Source organism: Solea solea, chromosome 3, assembly GCF_958295425.1.
Source record: "Solea solea chromosome 3, fSolSol10.1, whole genome shotgun sequence".
NCBI classification, from domain to species: domain Eukaryota; kingdom Metazoa; phylum Chordata; class Actinopteri; order Pleuronectiformes; family Soleidae; genus Solea; species Solea solea.
Window position 1 is genome coordinate 22,222,933 of NC_081136.1, and position 20,373 is coordinate 22,243,305.

At 38.3% G+C, this 20,373-nt stretch overlaps 2 protein-coding genes and 1 non-coding gene across 3 annotated transcripts; 2 read left to right on the forward strand and 1 right to left on the reverse strand.

The window, feature by feature from the left end:
- Positions 1–447: 447 nt before the first annotated feature.
- On the reverse strand, positions 448–11,484 carry glt8d2 (glycosyltransferase 8 domain containing 2). The gene is made up of 10 exons (XM_058623627.1): positions 10,632–11,484; positions 9,063–9,107; positions 8,085–8,177; positions 7,419–7,620; positions 6,479–6,596; positions 6,312–6,396; positions 5,932–6,044; positions 4,790–4,956; positions 4,044–4,156; positions 448–2,018 (listed from the first exon to the last, which is right to left on the reverse strand). Exons 2-10 carry the CDS (start codon positions 9,079–9,081, stop codon positions 1,840–1,842), a joined length of 1,089 nt encoding a protein of 362 aa, XP_058479610.1. The 5' UTR covers positions 9,082–9,107; positions 10,632–11,484; the 3' UTR covers positions 448–1,839.
- Positions 11,485–11,729: 245 nt separating this feature from the next.
- On the forward strand, positions 11,730–18,891 carry ankrd16 (ankyrin repeat domain 16). Its single transcript, XM_058624752.1, has 7 exons — positions 11,730–12,263; positions 13,872–14,092; positions 14,222–14,264; positions 14,939–15,047; positions 15,138–15,299; positions 16,958–17,036; positions 18,489–18,891. The coding sequence occupies exons 1-7, from the start codon at positions 11,923–11,925 to the stop codon at positions 18,650–18,652; spliced, it is 1,119 nt and encodes a 372-aa protein (XP_058480735.1). The 5' UTR covers positions 11,730–11,922; the 3' UTR covers positions 18,653–18,891.
- trnay-gua (transfer RNA tyrosine (anticodon GUA)) lies at positions 12,334–12,420 on the forward strand. Its single transcript is given in 2 exon segments — positions 12,334–12,370; positions 12,385–12,420. It is a non-coding gene; the product is annotated as a tRNA-Tyr (tRNA).
- Positions 18,892–20,373: the final 1,482 nt, after the last annotated feature.

Sequence of the window (20,373 nt, forward strand, 5' to 3'; positions counted from 1 at the left end):
TGTCAAGTCAAGTCAAGCAATGTCATTAGGACTGAGATCAGGACCCATATTGGTCAGATAAGAAATCCGACATGAGTGAGTCGGCAAATATGCTATCAATTAAGTACTAAGCTAAAAAAGTGAGATTTAAAACCATGAGAGAATCACGTTGTCTGATATCAGCAGGGAGGTTACGCCACAGGAAGAGGGCACAATAGAAAAAAGCCCATTGACCTGCTGACCTTTTATTAACTTTGGGAACAACAGGAGCCCAGTGTTCTGTAGGCTGAGAGATGGAATGTAATTTATGAGGTCAGATAGGAGGGGGCAAGTCCATTTACAATTTTATAAATCAACAGAAGCACCTCAAAATCTCACTTGGACAGGGAGCCAATGAAGAGAAGCTATGACCAGTGTTCAAAATTGCAACCCCATGTTTGGAAAATAAATGCATCATTGAAGATTAGAAAGTGTGACAAAAAAAGAATTCCAAGGATTTATTTCAAGTTACCAAGCAAACACATTTTCTATTTTCCAAAGACAAATATCTTGTAAGTACTTTTACCTCAGACCTATTCATCTTCTAATAACTAACTCGACAGATAACTGTCATCAAAACAAAGAATTGCTTATGCCGAGGCGAGGCACAATTGACCCAGCAGATGCAGGGTTTTATATGTAATTTCTGCCTGATTTCTCTCAGTCAGCATTATAACAAAAAACTAGTTTGATGATGTTGGAAAGCAGCATGGGACCATGGGAATTGTTGTCTTGATTATACAATTAGCAGGTCTGGTGTTGAGGGACGGGAAATAATACATCATAGAACATAGAAGAAAAGAAGATATTTCTTCATTGCACTGATATTTTCTGTATTCAACAAATCCATTGTCTAAAGGCAAAAACAAAGGTATGGACGAGTGATGGGTTATCCATACCTTTGATTGAATAACTAACTGGCTACTGTAGTTTTTCATGAATTGATCCCCGAAAATGTATATCCACCAAAAGTAACTCACCATCACCACATGTTGTGGAAAGCAGCATAGGACCATGGGAATTGTTGTCTTGTTTGGTTTCTCTGAGGGTTTTTGCTTTACAGGGAGAGCTTTGGGGACAGGGCAACAAAGCAAACAGCAAAGACCACAGATTTAAACTGATTTAATCCTATGGATTGGAATTATGTATCATATATAAAGAAAAAAAATCTACCTGCTCTACGTGTGCAAAAACACCAAAATGATGAGGGAGCAGAGAAGTGATGAAGTTGGTGGCGCTAAGAGAGCACATCCCTGTTCTTATGATGTCATCATCAGACAAACACGCCATTGTTTGTCTTCTTTAAAGTGGAACTTTGCAAGTCTGGTCGCTTTTTCGCCTTTGACTCTACTGAGCTCCCTGATCTAGTAAGGCTGGTTTTCCACTAACAGACAGTGGGGTAGTGGAGACAGCCCCCAATCTCCCCACAACAAGACATTTAACCATCACAATGGTTCCAAAGCTGTTAAATCTGGTTAAAAATCCTGCATAGCTCCGCTTTGAGTTTCATGTTTTACTTCCAATGTCACCACATCGTGATTGTTCACGTCAAGTACCACTGTGTAGTCTGACGTTTGTCGGTCAAGTCATGGCATGAATTTAAGGCAGTGCAATCACCTAATCTGACACAGTGACCAAAAAGATTGTGTAGTCTGAACTCGGCACTCTCATACAATGTTCAACAAATGTTTCATTTTCAAGAACATTCCTCGGAGTGACATTTACTGTGTGTTTCCCATCATCCCTCCTATTAGTCCTCAACATCACATGTTTCATGCCGACCCCACCCCCTTGGCTCAGAAATGGTGTGTTCCACAGATGTCAGCTGTCTCCATCGGGTCGTACCAAAGAGAAGCTGCCGGAGGGGTCTGGGATGAACCACCGCTCCCACAGATCCAAGTGAACAGCAGGATAGTTCCAAGGTTTGAATGGGCCATTCCAGTGCAGCAGGTGTGCCTCCTGCAGGACACTCTCGGGATAGCGGGCATCTGGACTCCAGCCTGGACAAACAAGAAGGCTCTTTGAAATTAACCCAGGAGTCCTGCCGCTATATTATAGCTTTATCTATGTCCACATGGACCAGTAATAATCATTCTCATGTCACAACTTGCCATTGGTAAATGCTAGTAAAATGATTGTAAATTAGCTGTTTCTCTATTGTAAATGTGTTATTTATTGTAATATACTGTTTGATTTAACCTTTATTTAACCATGAATAAAATTAATTAAGGTAAAAAAAAGCTCATTAACAAGAGTGTCCTGCCCAAGAAACGCAGCAGTACATACAGGTTTTACACAGGCCAAGACAGTGTATTCTTTAGTTTCCCATTACAATTAAATTGGGAGATGCAGAACCATTTTTTCTTTTAATTAAGCAGCAATTAGTTCTTAAGCTTAGAGACACTGAAACTGTTTACCTGAGGACCTGAGAGCACCAGGAAGTGAAACCACTCACTCTGGCCTTAATAAATATTATTGTCCATTCATTCATACGTTCATGAAATGAAATGGCAAAATAATATTGGTTCAAATATATAAATACTTACATATATATGAACAATAATAATAAAAACATTCCCTACATTTTATTTAATTTTCTCTTTGATTTTATTATTTTCTTTTTGTTACGTTGTTTGCTATTAAAATACATTTGTACAAAAAAATACATTGATTTTAGGTTTTAGGACAGTTTTTATGTATAACTGGTTTATCATCATGATTGCAGTTAGTTCTTATTTGTATGTTTAATATTTATTTATTTTTTATCCTCCCACTTCTTCAATGCATTTTTATTATGATGTACAATTTGTGTATGTTTGTTAATGTCTTTGAAGGGTACTAACTTGCTATACAATAACTGAGTGATTGATTGATAACCCTGGTCTACATTTTACTAACCTGAGTTCTTTGTTCACGTTCAGCACATCAACAGTAAATGAACACATCAGCAATCAGCTGTGACATTCACTGCTGATTCTGACTTTATTTCATTCAGTTCTATCTGTTCTGTCACTTGTCCAGTCTCAAACAGTACATTCAGTTCAGTACAAATTGTTATTTTCATGTTTTATCATGTTTTTTGTAACTGTATATACTTTGTTTTAATGAGGGCCAAATTTGATGATGCAAAGATTTCCGGAGCTAATGGTCCCTTTAGCCCTTTGTAACAGTAAAATGTACACACAATAGCAGTGCTTTCTAAAATTTTAATTTTTCTTGTCACAATTATTATCATATTGATTTGGAAATGTAACCAAATCTAAGCCACGCAGGATTGAACAAATGAAAGAATTCTGCATTTCCTTCACATCTGGAGTCAGATATCATAATAGCATAACAAGATAACAGGAGGTGACATGTGATTGAGGCCGATTTTATGCCCCTGTCCCTCTTGGCAATAAGTAATACATAAAGGGAAATGTGCTTATTGTCAGTAAATGTTGACAACAAAGCAAATTGTTTTCAACTCATTTAGGTTGAAAGCATCATTTGGCTTAAAGCATCTGACCAATCCATCACCCCTTAAGAAAGAAGAATATCCTTCACATCTGCATGACACGTAGAGAAGTATGGATTTCTTCTTCATAGTAGTTTGCTGCCCTTTGTCGAAAAAAGACTGAAAACTATGCATCTCTGTTTTTTGTGCTGTGATTGATTTCAATGACGCATAGGACATGATGCATGTTTATCTAATTATACATAACCATTTATATTTCATTTCACCTGTTACTTTGTTTTTGTTGAGGCTTCTTTTGTGATTTAGAATCAAATAATTTGATTGGTTTAATGGTCTTGAACCATATTAATTTAAAAAGAAACTTTAATTTAATTTAATTTAATTTAATTTAATTTAATTTAATTTAATTTAATTTAATTTAATTTAATCTAATTTAATTTAATTTAATTTAATTTAATTTAATTTAATTTAACCTATTTATTCCTGAGAACCCACAGGTGTTCTGGTAACAGCCTGTAACTATTCCTAAGTCTGGACAAAATGCTGTGGTGAGGTGAGGTGAATTTACCGAGGTGTCTGACGTGCCATAGTGGATCCAGTGTTGTATATTTGCCATGAAAAACGATCAGCATGGGTGGGGTCGCCACACCTCCTGCCATGGCACTGCTGTATATGTTCTGTCTGATGAGAGAGAGGGAGAGAGGGGGGGCCCCCCTTTATTAAAAAAAGTCTTGTTTAACAGACATCTATGCTTTTGGAATGTCCTTTACATTTTCCTAAATAGTGATTCATTCATTTGTCCATCTTCTACCACTTTATCCTCTACATGAGGGTTTGAGGGTTGTGGGTGGTGAGCAACACCTAGTGACCAAACACTGCACTTAAACAATCCAAGGGTCAGGAGTTCAGTGTACTGCAGTGTAGCTTCTTTGTAAAGCAAAATAGTCATTTTTTTTGCTATTATCCCCCCTGAAAACTACAGAATAAACTGGAAGCTGGAACTGCAGCATTACACCTCTCAGTGTACAGCCTGCTCTTGAAATAATACCAAAAGATCATGGATGCAAGCTACTGTTAAACCCTATAGGAAAAAAAAACTCTTGGAATGTGCTTAAAATATGCTGACAAATGAAATGATTTTGTGAAAAATTAAGGGAAATGAGGAATAAAACAAATGAAATTTCCAGTCACTTAAACGACAACGTTGTAAAAGTCAAATAGAACTACAAAATAAGCTAGATGGGGGAATATTCAAATTCGTTGTTCTGTTTGTCTGTAGGAGTTCTAGGAGTAACTCCTCACACCTGATCGTACCTGAAATTCTCCTCCATCCATCTCTCCAGCTGTTTGGTGATCTTTTGTTTCTTCCACTCGCTGATATCTGCCACAAACACTCCAGGGTTGAAGGAGCAGTCTCTGGGGTTAATGCCCAGGTCTTTAACTTCCTGTTTCCTGTAGTCCAGGAAGCCCATGTATGTGGTCTGGAGGGTGAGTTCAGAGGAGATGATGTATTTTAGTTCGAGTCCCTGAAAGCAGGTCTTAAAGCTGCTGTCAGTGAAATCCTATTATTATGACATAGCCCTTTCCCACAAACACGGCTTCGGCACAGTTCCTGAACCAAATTGTGATAACGTGTTAACTTGGAAAAAAAAGCCCAAAACCTGAAAAGTTTGTTCCCATTGGGGACCAAAAAAGACTTGTTTTTTCCTTGTGAACCGATACAGGAGACAAGAGCGAAGGTGATGAAGCAGACAAAGAACATGCAGTGGTAAACATATTCAATCAGAATCTGATCTTCTTGACCAACTCTTCACATTAGATATAGCAAGAGATCAGATCAAACTTTCTTCTGATTGCAAGGAAGCATCTCTCCAGATCTACGCCATCGTTGCTGTTGTCATTTGAGTCACACTGCGAGTGACGCAGAGGACACCTGTCTGTGCTCCGGTCACGCAGGAAGTACTGAATGATTCTGTGAACAAATCTTTTTAATTAACTGAGTCTAATGATTCAGTCACAGGAGTTTCATGCAGCTGTGATATGATGACTCCGTCCACGTTGAGGAGGTACTATAGTAACTATAGTAACCAAACTGTGTAGAGTGGAGCCGTGCCGAGCGGATGGTGAGCCTCGCTGGAACTGTATAGCTGTAAAGCGTCATTTGAAATCCTGTCTGAGCGACAAGATCTGATCAGAAGAATCTGATCAGAATCACATTCGAAACCATCTCTGTATGTGGTCTGGATCAGCGGATCTCATGTGTTTTTTAGCGGTCCAGACTGCCAAGAAAATTAAGCTAGATACAATCTGGATATGCTTAAAAATCCGAATTTGGCTGCAGTCTAAACAAGCCCAAAATGGTCCCTGAATTCCAGGACAGGAACAGAAGTAAAAGCTCACATGAGCTCATTGCGATCTGCCATGTTGTCACAGGTCGTTTGACCTATTATATTCACCTGCATGCCGATGCTGCGCACCATCTCATGTGTGGAGGGCAGGTCACAGTCTGTGGCGAAAGCAGCAGCATGTCCAGGCTTCAGTTGGATGTTAAACAGATCTTGAACGTCTCCTGGAACACATGCAAATGAAAAATAAATAAAAAATCGTATGAATATGAGAAGTCTGGAAGGAACTAGGTCATTTTCGGGCAGCTCCAACAATGGTGATAAGATCAAATTTTGTTTTTACTTTATTTTCTGAAGAGTGTCTAACTGTTTACTTCTATATTTTTAAGGTTTCTCTGGTGAAACACTTTGCACATTCCATTTTGGAGTAAAAACTAAATAAACTAATATTATTATTGGATTCCCTTCAGCCAATAATCACACATACATACCCTGCACAATGACGTCATCGTCTAGGTATATCACCTTCTCATGGTTGATGTCAAGCAACGCTAAGTAAAAGCGCACAAAGTTGAGCTGCAAAGTAAGAAAGCACATTTATTCTATTGCCGCGTAATATTGGCTCTGCTGCATGAACAACAGAAACCCACACACTCACTGGATGCAGCAGATCAGGGCGAGAAGAATCTGGCTTCACTTTTCCGCGAAGAACCATGGGGTTAAATTCCAGTATCTTATACCTGATGCCTCTCAGTTCTGTCTCCTCAATGTACTGCCTGCAGCCGAGATGAGATGAAAAAAGACATAAAGGTGACCAGGGTGAAGAATAACAGTGGGATGTCGGGTTCTGTCCACATTTGGATGAATATAGTTGCGATGAGTTTCATAGTTACGATGCTCGGGGACTACTTAATTAATTAATTAATTACTTTATTAAAAGACCTTTATTAAGAGGTTATCCTCCTATAACCCCGGAGTATTTATGATCAGCATTTCGACTTGCTGGCATTTTCTGTCCTGCGTGTTTTGGGGTTTGTGTGTGTTTTCGCTTCTGAATATGTAGCTCGTTTCTCCTCCTGCATGTGTTTTGGGTCGTTGCAGTGTGTTTGCCCCTGTCAGCCACCGTAGGATATGGCTTATAAATAATATCTGAATATGTTTATATCCTGATATATGGGCTTATAAAGCTGCAAACAGGTTGTTTCTCTGAACTCATGAAATGTTTTCTTTTGAGACGTCAATGTTGTCAAATTCCACTATAACACAAATAACTATTAACTAAAGAAGTGTTATAAAGTGAGTTTTTTTAAATACATTTTTGTCAATTCCATGTATTTCTTATCGATGTTTATGATATTTCATTCACAATATTTAGTGTATTTCACAAATAATTGATGGTTATCAATGCAAGAGCCTTTAAAACAAGAAAATTCATCACAGATACCTTATCAAAATATGACGATATCCGGATGATATCTTGTCTCATGTCACAGATATTATTGCCCAGCCTTAAATTCATGTTGATAAAAGCCAGTTTGTGTATCGAAAAATGTGAAGGCCTATTTATGTGCCCCTGTGAAGAATCAGAAATGACTGACCTTACCAGTCTCACAGCATCGCGGAAAGTGACAATATAGAAGAAAACACTGGCATCCGTGTTGCTGTAGATGCTGTTGATTGTTGCCATGGTTCCACCCATACGCTCCTCTGAGGCACAGATGATGACCGGGATGACATCGCCTGCCTCTGGCTCGCTCACTGCAGGGCCTCGAGCTGCACTTCCACTCGTCTTCCGGTGATCTGAGAAGAATCGGGGAGCGGCGGGTTACAGGTCAACTGCATGATAGTGTAAATTATATTACATCATTACGGAGATATTGATAGTGCCTTTATTACGGTCATAAATAACAACAACTATATTTGAATAGCAACTTTCAAAAGACATGAACAAAATGCTTAACAGGACATAGGTAATAAAAGGCAAAGAAAATTAAAGCAATAAGGAAATCAAATTTTATTTTATTTTTTTAAAAGGAAAACGAGCTGGGAATCGCTGACTCAGCATTTCTATCTTATCAAGTAAAAGCAATAAAATAAGAATCAGTATAAAAACCAAGGTCAAATTGATAAAAGCATAAAATGTCTTTTAAAAGGTAAATTCAGAGACCTATTGCTGAAAAATAGGGATTTAAAAAAAAAAAGCCTACTAAATGTGTTAAAAAATGTAAAATGATGTAAGGAAGGAAGGAAGGAAGAAAATGTACCTGAGAGTTTGGGCTGTGAGGAGGCTCTGAACAGTGCATTGTGCACAAGCAGAAACAACATGAAGACCAGCAGCACCAGCAGGACACGGTTGACTGAAACACAGGGAGAGGTGCAGGTCATAACTGTGGTGTCTGTGGCGTCAGCTGGCGTATATATATATATATATATATATATATATATATATATACATATATAGATAGATATAGATATAGATATATACATATATATGTATAGATATATACATATATATGTATAGATATATACATATATATATATATATATATATATATATATATATATAGGCAAGGAGTGAACATAGCTTTCTCTTGGAGCCAACTTTGAAACAAGTTCTCCTAACAACTGGACTTTCAATAAAATGTAATAATGCAAAAGACTGACCAAGGGTTATGACTTTCCCTCACACTTATATTTTACCAGTTACATTATCCCCATGTTTATGATGAAAACAGTTGATCTATTCTATCTCTATTATCACACAGTTTTCACAGTTTCATTTTGAAAGTAAACTCCTGCATCATGTATTTTGCTGCTGTTCACGCCCTGGATGGAAGTGGGTGAAATTTAACTCTTTACAGCTTGTCATCTGGTTACCTCATCACACCTCATCACACTCCCTCACCTATGCCATATCTTCCCAGCACTCCCAGCACAAAGATGGTTCAGAACATTATTGAGGTATGTGCGTGCATTTGTGTGTGTGTAATTAAAAGCCTCCTGTTCACCAACTAGCCTACCTAATTTGACGACTGCCTTGCACTTCACCCATTTTTCGAAACAAATGGCTCAAGTGCTTCACAAAAGCATAATTTGCCCATCACTACTTAAATCGTAATGCGTTAAACCACATCTGTGTGTGGTGTTCCTAACAGTGTGAACATGAACATAAAAATGTCTTGTAAAGTGATGTCAGACAAGACCATAAAACAGTCAAATTCCATAATGTTGCTTTCACTTACTTTTCCTCAGGAGAGCCATGTTTCGTGTTTATTTCCCAGCAGCATCTGCGCACACACACACAGAGATGGTAAACAGATGGGATGACTGACAAACAAGAGAAGACACTATTATACTGTAATGTGGGTAACCCCTAACCTTAACCATCACAACTAAGGGCCTAACCCTATCCTGAACCCAATCCTAACACTCACCTTAAAGCCAAGTCTTAACCCTGAAAAGCCCAGACAAAATGTCCTCTCAAGGTCAAAATATCAAAGTGCAAAGTACACACGCACACACGCACATAGAGGCAAGTTTGTTACGTGACCTTTGTGATTCCTTTTATATTTTAAATATAAAAATACCATGAAATCTGTAACTGGTCGATGCCAATTGTGAAAAACTGCCAGTGTGTCCAACCCACTCTGAAGCCCAAAACTAAAAGAGACACTGGACGACACATGTGGCTGCATTTTATCAGAGGCCCTTCCACCACCCCTTCCTTCCCCCCTGATGCCAGGGCTTAAATAAAGAATCTAGTTCCCTTCCAACTTTTTTAAAGTTTTGCGTCACTGCACTGCAGAAAGAGATTTGTGCTTGCACAATTAAATGACAGAACAACATCAAAATGTAAACAACTTTGTCTGATTTCGCCTCCGCCTCTGTCACCTCATTGCGGCCAACGCTGATTTGACTGTTGGTTTCATTAACCTCAATGTTTGTGCATTCACTGTTAAGTGGTTAAAGTTTAGTGATCATGTGTGACACAAACACCCTCTTATTCCCTGTTTCCTGCAGATTCAAACCAAACTTCGACTGGTTACTCTGTTTGTGCCTGTTTGGAGCAGCCTGCGCCATCTGGAAGTGATTAGCTTCAGATACGATTCTTCCAGAGGGATGAACATGCTGCCTTACACACTGTGTCTGGCCCATGTTTGAACAACTGATGTATGAGTCAAGAGAAATGAAAGTGGATGTATTTGTATCTTGCATTTAATATGGCTTTTAATCATTAATACAATCACAGCCAGACTTAGGAATTAAGAAAATGCTAAATGCTAACTTAATGTTGGGGCTTGGCATTCTATACAATTAACAAAAAAAGAAAATCTCCATGTCAAGGCTATGGTATTTTGCATATTTTGTACATTTCCAGGAAATAAGTGTATGTCCCATTATCTCACAAAACAAAAATCAGAATTGAGCTTTTCTGAGTATTATCTTAAAGGACAAAAGTCAGAGAAGAAAACATTTATTTAGTTTAGCTTCATAAAGAACTTTACACTTATCCCCTGAACAATAATGATGATGCCTTGCAGCCTTGTAAATCATGCATTTGTAGTGTTTTGCACTAGTTTTTTTATATATAGTAAAAGGTTAAATACTCAAACAGGACAAAATGTTCTGCTGTTTAAATGCACAACAGTTGCACAAATACACAGCATACAATACATACAGTATACACACACATGGGAAACTATATACAGTGATGGAAAACATGCATTTTAGGAGGAAGAGATAAGAAGGTATGTCATTTTCAATCATTTCATTTGATGTATGACATGTAACACATTAAATATGTTACTCACCAGGATAAAGAGGCAGATGATTGTGGTCAGTGTCACTTCTTATGTTCATGGTCCATGGTGAAAAATCTCTGAGGACTGACTGACTGAGACTGACTCTGGCCAACGGTTCCACTTTTCCTTCCCCCACATCCCTCTGCCTTTATCCTCCCTCCAGATGTGACTCATCAAGACCACCAGTGCTGAAAACTAACCCTAGTAACCCAGCTGCTCCAGTTATGTAGATGCAGCCAGGAACACGGTCAGCTCTTAACCAATCATAGCTGCTCAGGTTTGTCATTTTATACACAGAGTGAGAATAAAAATCTGTGATAATCACCATTATCATCCCTGAAAATTATACTTTTATGTTTTGCTATAACTAGGTTAGCTGGGTTATGTGAAAAAAATCGGATCAACTCTATGCTATGCCATCAGAAAAACTACATTTCCCATAATGCCCAGGATGTGTCTCTCTTTCGAAAAGGACAATGAAAGACTATCCCTTCACATTTACTTTTAGTTTGTAAATTGTGAGTATTATTTGCCCGGAGTAATGTTTTACTTCGTTTAGAAATGTTTTTTTTGTGTTCAATAAACCAAAAAAATATTTGTATTGTAGTTACTGATTTATGCATTCAACCTTTAAGCAACTGCAACAAACATGACGTTCAGCAACGACTACGTAGTAGCCATCTTTTAATTTCTCAACTTGTAATGTTTGACTACACCTAGCGATATAAAGAAGCGATGATGCGGGCAATGAAAGCAACATTTTTTTCTACGTTACGATATATTGACGAGGTGTTAATGTGGTGCTTGAAAATGTTTTGTATTTGACAGTTTTCATTTGTTTTACATAACACATTTTAGAGGCGTACACGTAGTATCACACAGAGACAATTTTAAGTTTTAATAATAGACGAACACACTTATACATACTGTAAACAAACATTAATTGAGTATTTTGGATGACAATATGATAATATAATGACGATTATTATTGTTATTATTATTGTAATAATAATGATAATATCAATAATAATAACAACAACAATAATAATAATAATAATAACAATAATGTTTTTGCGTTTTGCACTCATTGATGACAGAGTAGCATCGCAGTGTAAGGTTATGGGTGGTCTACTAGTTTTTTTCCCCTGCTGCTCGGATGTGAAATTACAATGAAAACACTTCTTAGCAGCTCAGGAACCACTTTGTCGAACTAACTAACCATCTAATGAACAAACTATGAGGGTTCACTCTGTGCTGTAGGTGAAGCCAGTTGTAGCCTGTTAACCTCCGCCCGGCCATCATGGACGCTAACACGAAGAGAGTGTTGGTGAAGCTCGTTCAGGACGGCCACTTGAGCTCTCTGGAAGAACTCATGACAGTAGGTGGCGGCTCGACGACTCCTCAGACTGTGAAGAGTCAACACTTCGGCCGCTCTGGAGACACCTTGTTGCACTACGCTGCCAGAAACGGACACTTGGATATGGTAGAGTATCTGGTGCAGCGTGTAGGCACGGACGTGGAGGTGTGCAACAACGACTACAAGAGACCGCTGCACGAAGCTGCGTCCATGGGTCACCTAGCATGTGTTAGCTATCTACTCCAGGAAGGAGCTAAAGTAGACACTCTGAAGAAAGCTGATTGGTGAGCTTATCGTATGACACATAGTATGTGTCCTATAAGACAGTGTCCCCTGTCTGTTGGCAGCAGTTCACCTTCGATAGCTCAGTTGGTAGAGCGGAGGACTGTAGCGGTTAATGCTGATATCCTTAGGTCGCTGGTTCGAATCCGGCTCGAAGGAGAAATTTTTCTTATGTGTTTCTTTTTCAGTCGTGGGGGAAAACATTACATTACATTACATTTCATTTAGCAGACGCTTTTATCCAAAGCGACTTACAATGGAATTGAGTACAATCAGCCAGGGATGGAGTCGAATTTGCGACCATTGCGACCATGATGTCTTTTCGCACACAGGGTACCGGTCTTAACCACTGAGCCACTCCACCCCCAAAACCCGACTTGACCACTCAAATTTACAAAGAATCAATATCCTAGAACAGAATAAATGCATAATTGAACAGAAATAAAGAAATAAAGTTAACGTCGGAACACGAGATATAAAAAAGTTGCCCTCATATCATTGCACGTTTTTACAGCACAGTTTTGTTTTTTACATTACAATACATTATATTATTGTTAGTGTTGGTACTGTTTAAATTGGTAGATTAGTGCTGAAACCCTGCGGTGGCGTGTTCGAATATGGCTAGGAGCATTTTTAAGGGGAGAGTTATTATTTTGGAACGGTCATGGAACACTTGTTTTATGAAACAGTGACAAAAATTAACAGTAAAAAAATAACAAGTAATAAAATCTAATCGCTATAATCCAAATTTGTAGGTTTTGTTTTATCGTTTGTTATTATTATTGATAAATCAGTAATACATTTATTTAGTGATACTTTTTTTTTTTTTTCCTTTTTTTGAAATACTTAAACATTTCCCAAAGTGCTTCACAGGGATAAAATTTAAAAAAGAAAAGACATCTAAACATTAAAAACGGAACAGGCGGTACTTCTGAATCATGGTAGTGCCTGTTTTAACATTTAGGAACCAATAATCTCCATTTAAGTATTGTCCCAGAAGCCTCTGGAGAGAAAATGGTTTAAAGTCAGTCATGCCCTGGGAAGCTGTACGGATCATTTTAAGGATCTAGCACTGAATATATGGTATTTTTATTATCATAATTATTATGATAAAGATAGGAATAATCACTGTTGTATCTACTTTATGTACATAGGTTGTTTATTTATTTTCCACCAAAATGTAATGGTAGCCATTTCACCCTCTTTACTCTGTGTGAACTGCACATTATTATTTATTTTTGTTGAAAAGGAAAAGCTGTTGATTGCATTATATTTAAAGCATAAATCATGCAAATATGCTTGAAATATTTGCATCACTATTAAACAAATGTATTTAAAAAAACAACAACAACAAAACATTGTATGGCACTGTAACTTCCAACTTCCAGGGATTTTATTTGGATAGATGATTATTGTCATTATCAATTATTCTCTTGGTTATTTTCTTGATTGATCGGTTAGCTGTTAGTTTGAAATAGTGGAACATTTCGATTTTTTTTAAATACAAACACAGTTTAGTTAGTTATTACAATTCTCATAAATTAAATGCCAATTAGTTATTCATTCATTGTTGCAGCCTGGAGACAAGTGTGTGTCCATTTAACTCCCAGGACTCCTCTGATGATGGCCTGCACTCGGAGGAACCTTGATGTGATCCAGGAGCTGCTGTGTCACGGAGCCGACCCTGCGCTCAGAAACAAGGACGGTTGGAACTCGTTCCACATCGCATGCAGGGAGGGGGATCCTCTGGTCGTGACGCACCTCCTTCTTTTTGCTCCGGATGTCTGGAGCACTGAGAGCAAGACGCGCAGGACACCACTGCACACTGCAGGTGAGGCTTTCCCAGGGACAGTTCACATGCATGATTATAAAGAGATCTCTGGCTGTGAATTGTTCACTTTGATTATGGTACTAAACGTGTCAGGCACTAACTCCTGCTCTTGTTCTGTTGATATTCCAGCGATGCATGGTTGTGAGGAGGTCGTAAGGATCTTGCTGGAGAGGTAAGGTTCAAGGTTGGACGGGAGCGACTGACCCAAAACAAATGTATACACACTTAAATTTGTGCATAGTTTAGATATTTAGAATTCCAACTTGTTTATACTGTATATACTGTATGTCCCTGGTTGAAGCCTAAGCCTAAAGTAATATGGAAATGGAGTTATACAAAGTGTAATCATATAACTGTGATCCAGATGCTGCATTTCTACAGTTACCTGTACTGATAAAGGCAAAGCTAAGGCTTTAAATGGATAGACCAGGTTTTCTTTTTAAAAAGATTATTGATTTGACCCCTCTAAATGTTTTTACTGGATGTGTGTGTTCCACTTTTCTATTTTTAACTGTATGATATTCTGACACATGGTCAGCGATGACTGCTGTATGTGTGCCCCCTGCATCTTGTACCCACAAAAAATAGGCAGGCACATTTTCGGATTCAACATAGCTGACAGCAACAAACAGCAAAAACGATTTTTATCCTCTTAACAAAAGGCTTACACAATAACATCTTCACCACTGAGGTCATATAATGATTTATGTATGTAGGACACTGACGACCGTATGTGTAAGGGCCTCATACTGCCACTTTTCATAAAAACTTGAACTATCTTTAACGTCTAACTACTGGTGTCCAGTGGAGCTGCTTTGTGTGACTGATCACCACATCCTCTTCCAGCTGTGGCTACAGGCCAGACAGCACAGACAGCTGTGGAGTCACTCCTCTGATGGATGCCGTCAGGAATGGTCACATCTCTGTGGCCAGGCTGCTTTTAGAAAACCACCAGGTAGAGAACATGTCACATCTATACTCTTTCCATGGAAAACTTTATATTCCTGCACTCTCACAACAGGATGTGTGTGTGTGTGCCTCGCAGGCGTCTCCAACAGCAGCTGACAAACTTGGGGCTCAGCTGGTGCACCAAGTTGCCGTCACTGGCCAGGTGGAGGCGCTGCGCTTCCTGGTGCAGGACCTCAGTGTAGATGTGAACCAGAGAGCGACTGACATCCAGCTCACTGCCCTGCATTACGCTGCAAAGGTAGGATTATTGATTCTCAGACAGTGGTGCTTTTACCCAGGGTTACTAACTTTTACTCTCTGTTTCTCTGGAGTAAGTGGACTTGGCAATGTTTGTTCAGATTTTTCAGAATTTCTTTTACAGAATTATGTCTCTTCAGCTGAATTGCAATGACGTTTTATTTAAAGCGGCAGTCATAGTTTTTGCAGATTTTGGTTAGTGAAGTCATTGTTCTGCTTCTGGTTGTTCTGTATTTGAAAGATACCACACGTGTTCCCTATTTAACAGATACAGAAAAACACTTTGTTCCTTATTTTTGATAATCAAGTCAATGCAAATCCATGACAGAAAAATGAATCCACTAATGAAGAGAAAATAAACGTTCTCAATCTGTCTGTCATTCATTACTTTCCAACAGAAAATGGGCACTTTCACTGTGATGTAAAGGTAGAATGGCAACACGTGAGGAGCAGGACGATACTTCTCAGGCGGGAAAATGATTATCAATCCGCAAGGCTGCGGATAACACAGAGAAGTTTATTTAAAAATGTGTTTTTATTTGTTTTTTCTTGACATGCAGTAAAATTCAGGGAGGGACCCTTAGCCCACCAAACTGCTGTTTTTTGAGAAGTAAAATTCAGTTCTTAAACTTTTTGTGAACCGATCAAGAGGTAAATGCCGGTAACTGTGTAATAATTGTAATATAATAATAATCCAATAGATTTCTTTCAAATTTTTGCCTATGCAGACATGGAGCATGGATATCTGGTACATAGACATTTTTGAGAAATATATGGTAAAGCAGGGTGATGAAGGGTCAAATGGCATTATTTTTAATTGTTTCATCGAAAATACGGTGTAAATAGATGTTTAACAAGTAAAAAAAATGATAATACGTAGAAACCTGTTAATTGATTGATTTAGTGTTTCTGTTTAGAAGCAGAGTTTACCATTTCGCACATTGAAAGCAACACACAGGCTATTCAAATTTTATTATACTCATAAGTGCGGCTGATAAAGTTATGTAACTAATGTGAAAATCTGTAGACATCAGAAACAAACACTAGCCTCTCGTAAGAATGAGTGAACGTCACGCAGTGCAGCCTGAGAAATTATTGTTCTGGGCCATAATACTGAATCGGACAGATAATCTGAACAGAGCATCTCGTAAAAAGTGCAGTAAATAAAAGTACTTTCCTAACATGTTCAGGTCAGACTGGACACGTGTCAGGTTCAGTCAATATTCTCTCCACTTCGATTGGGTTCGAACACTCTAATCCAGACTAAAATGTAGCCCTGGAGTTTTCAAACTTCTATGTTTTGGGGGATCTAAAGCGCAGGGGTATTCTGTATTCTTAGGTGGACAGATACACTTTAGCTCTCACTCATTATCAGATGGAGTCAAATCCAGCTGACATAGGTCACCAGTCCATCACCAGTCCATCACAGGGTCAACATACAGAGATGAACAACCGTTCACTCTCATAGTCACATCTGCAGTCAATCTTGAGTGTCCATTTATCTTCTTGGCGTATTTTTGGACTGTAGGAGGAATCTGAACTGCTGTGTATAAATAGTTGAAAGAAGTGGCAGCAGTGCAACTAAAGTATGGACATGTCCCCGAACCTAGTATAATATCTGGTAAATGACAGTATGAAATTTCCACCTGTGTTTTTCAGGAAGGCCATGTGTCCACTATTAAAACACTGCTGGAGTTAGGAGCTGATCTTCATGCTCGGGACAAAAAGGGAAGAAGTGGTAAGCAACATTAAGTGGTTTACATGTTCATCTGGGCCCCATGAGGGTTATATTCTGGCTGACAATATGGGTCCCAAGCAGGTTTGTCTGTGATTTCCATGGTGGCCCACTTCCTGGGTCCTAAGTGTGCATGGGCCTGAAGTGAGCAAATTATGCAGGCCATGGCCATGGAAACCCCAGACAAACCCACTTGGGACCATATTACCTTGTGAGTAATAGAAAATTAAAACCTAAGCAAGTTTGCTTTACGACAATGGTGTGTCTGGTTTTAATTGATTTGACAGTGACAATTATATTAAAAATGACACAACTGTCATTAAAACAACATTATTTTATTTATGTGTGTGTAGAAACCAGTGAGGAATGTCCTGACAAAACATAATAGAGCTATCCATCTAATGGGAGATAACTACAGACACAGTCCGACTAGAAATAAGCTAAATTAAATTGATTTAAATGCAATTAAAAAAATAGATCTGCCAATAGTGGAAAGCAAGTTTGGCTTGGCTAGAATACTTTAAACTATCTTGTAAATCTTGCCAATTTCACACTAATGTACCTTAAAACGACGGAAAAGTGGCCAACATTTAACAATAACTACTTTAACAATTCTCTGGTATTTAACAATACCAGAGAATTTCTTATTTATACACTAATCCGTGATAGTGAATTCTACTTCTGTATTTAACACAAACGGAATACATAGTGGTAACACACACCAGGAGCAGGAGCAGTTAGGATTTCATGCAAACCATAGTTTTAGCTTGTTACAGGTAGGCAAAGCTTAAAGTAAGACAAAGTCAATAAAAATAGGAGAGATGAGTAAAAAAGTAAAAAAAAGTAACCCATTTATATACAAAAATGAGAAATTATGCATCAGTGTCAGTATTCAGTTGGTATAAGCATGTATGTGTGTGTCTATGGATGCATGAAAAAAACAACAGACAGCTATGCCAAGTCCCACACAGATGGTGTGTGTGGGCTACACAGTGAAGTGATCCAGGTGTAGCTCATCACCTCAATGATGACCCCACCTCCTTAAGCCTGAAAGAGAAAGATGAGGCCAGCAAGCAAGCATCTCTCAGAAAACTTGATTTACATTATGCTAAAAGAAAATGTTGATCACAAACACTTAAAATCCTGCCCTACTGTACCTTTAATGACAACACATGTCATTTTATTGAGTTTGTATTTCTCTCCCAATATCATTTGTTCTCTGTTCATTATAGAAAAGTGGAAATCTTCGTAATAAGACATGAAACTGCACTACAGAACAGCATTGAATTTTTTATTCAGCCATAAAAATCCTGAAAAATTTGAAGCTTTGCTTTCAGCTACAACAATAAGTGAATGACCTTGACTAAATAAATATCGGTCATTAAATGGTATTTGTAATGCTGCGTCAGTTAACATATTACAGTTAACATATATCCATGTGTTTTCCTTTCTCAGCTCTTCACATGGCCTGCATTGGGCAGCACGCAGAAGCAGCCAAGGTCCTTCTGCAGCTCGGACTCGTAGATTCAGAGGACGCGCCTGGCACATCCGCACGGCAGCTCGCCAGGAAGCCGGATGTGATGCGAGTATTTCAACGCGGCTTTGAGGACGCAACATAAAAGATGCTATCGTGAGACATACATAGAGCGTGTCTGCAGTCGTTTCAGTTTATTTAAATAAGGAAAATAACCTCAAGTCTATCAGTTTATGTTAGTTACATTAAAAACGGGGCTGCAACTAGCAGTTATATTAATCTGTTGAATATTCTCACAATGAATTCATCAGTTGGTCCATAAAGCTTGTGTTTCTACAAACCTCAAAATGACAACATCATTAAAGGTACAGTGTGTAAAATTTACCAACGTTTATTGGTGAAGTTGCATGTTGTAAGTAAATGAAATGTCTATGCACGCCACTGGTATAACCCTACTCAGTGCTTCACTTTGAATACAAAAGTGCAAATTAATACTAGACCATTTGTGTGATTTTACTGTCTTCTGTGGTTAAAAAAAACAAGACTTTTGTGTAAATAACGCAACTATAATTAATGCAATAATAGTCAAGCACAGCTACTCTGAGATGGTGGTAGGGGGCCCCAAGGGAGTAGGTTTGATTTTGAGATTGGTGGGGACACAAAAGTGCTCCAAGGCAGTAAGTGATAGTTGGCGTTTAGCAATCATAATTTCACGTCATGCAGATGTTGGAGGTTAAAGCAACTAATGAAAGACAAGGAGGCAACTTCAAAGAGTTCTCATCTTTACTCTTTAGTACTGGGCTGTAGGGCTGTAGTGCAACTGTCCATCAACAACATCGGAAATACATAAATCCAATCCAATCCAACTTTATTTGTTAAGCACTTTAAACAAACCACAATGGACCAAAGTTCTGTACAGAATAAATAAAAGGCATAATAAGTAAAAGGTTCAAAATTAGATAAAACAGCTTAAAATAAATTAGAATCATAAAAACACAATAAGAAATAGCAGCCATACAAAAAAACCCAATAAATTCTATTCAAATTAAAATATGTAAAATAAATAAAAACCAAACGTCTCATGGAGTGTCAAAGACCAAAGAGAAAAGGTGGGTTTTAAGAAGGGATTTAAAAACAGACAAGGACGAGGCCTGTCTTATGTGCAGAGGCAGATCATTCCAACGTTTTGGAGCTGCGACAGTGAAAGGCACAATCCCCTCTGAGCATCCGCTTTATGTGTCCACTGGTTGTTCCTATTTGAAAGAGCCAAACATATGCCTACGCTGGTCTGTAACAGAAATGAACTGCTGGCAGATTCAGGTCAGGTCAGTATTGTCCAGTTTTCCCTGATGGACATGGCACACAGCAAGATTGTTCAGTCTTACTTGTGTCATGTGGTTCTAAGCCATGTTTTAAGTCTCCTAAGAGCACTGAAACTTCTTTCAGCCTCAGCTGATGAAACTGGGATGACTAAAAACAGCCTAACAAGGAATTCAACTTGATCAAACAAGCCTCCTTCTTCATCTGCTCCAGCCTCACCTTCTCTACCTCCTCCAGCCTCTTCCTCTACCTTCTCTGGCCACTCCTCCATCTCCTCCACTCTCTCTGCTGTCCTTCACCTTACACGAATATGTTGATGCATGACATATGAACAGATACATTAGGGATACAATGATCATAGAGCTTGATGGTACAGTTATTGCCTGAGCAAAAAGGCTTTTACTAAATATTAATATTAATTAATTATATTTTATAATTATAAAATCACATGATCATCTAGAATGTGCGGTCTTATTGTATTTCCACCACAAAGTTTCTTCATTTGTGTTTTTAAACCGTTGCTCACAAATACATGAAAATAAGAAT

Excerpts from the sequence above, each read along its gene's own strand:
- glt8d2 (XM_058623627.1), bottom strand. Across the intron at positions 6,045-6,311 it reads CGATGACGTCATTGTGCAGG|GAGACGTTCAAGATCTGTTT; the intron begins GTATGTATGTGT and ends CATGTGTTCCAG. Across the intron at positions 4,157-4,789 it reads TGGATGGAGGAGAATTTCAG|ACAGAACATATACAGCAGTG; the intron begins GTACGATCAGGT and ends CTCTCTCATCAG.
- ankrd16 (XM_058624752.1), top strand. The coding sequence starts at position 11,923 with ATGGACGCTAACACGAAGAGAGTGTTGGTGAAGCTCGTTCAGGACGGC. Across the intron at positions 14,093-14,221 it reads GACACCACTGCACACTGCAG|CGATGCATGGTTGTGAGGAG; the intron begins GTGAGGCTTTCC and ends TTGATATTCCAG. Across the intron at positions 15,300-16,957 it reads CCCTGCATTACGCTGCAAAG|GAAGGCCATGTGTCCACTAT; the intron begins GTAGGATTATTG and ends TGTGTTTTTCAG.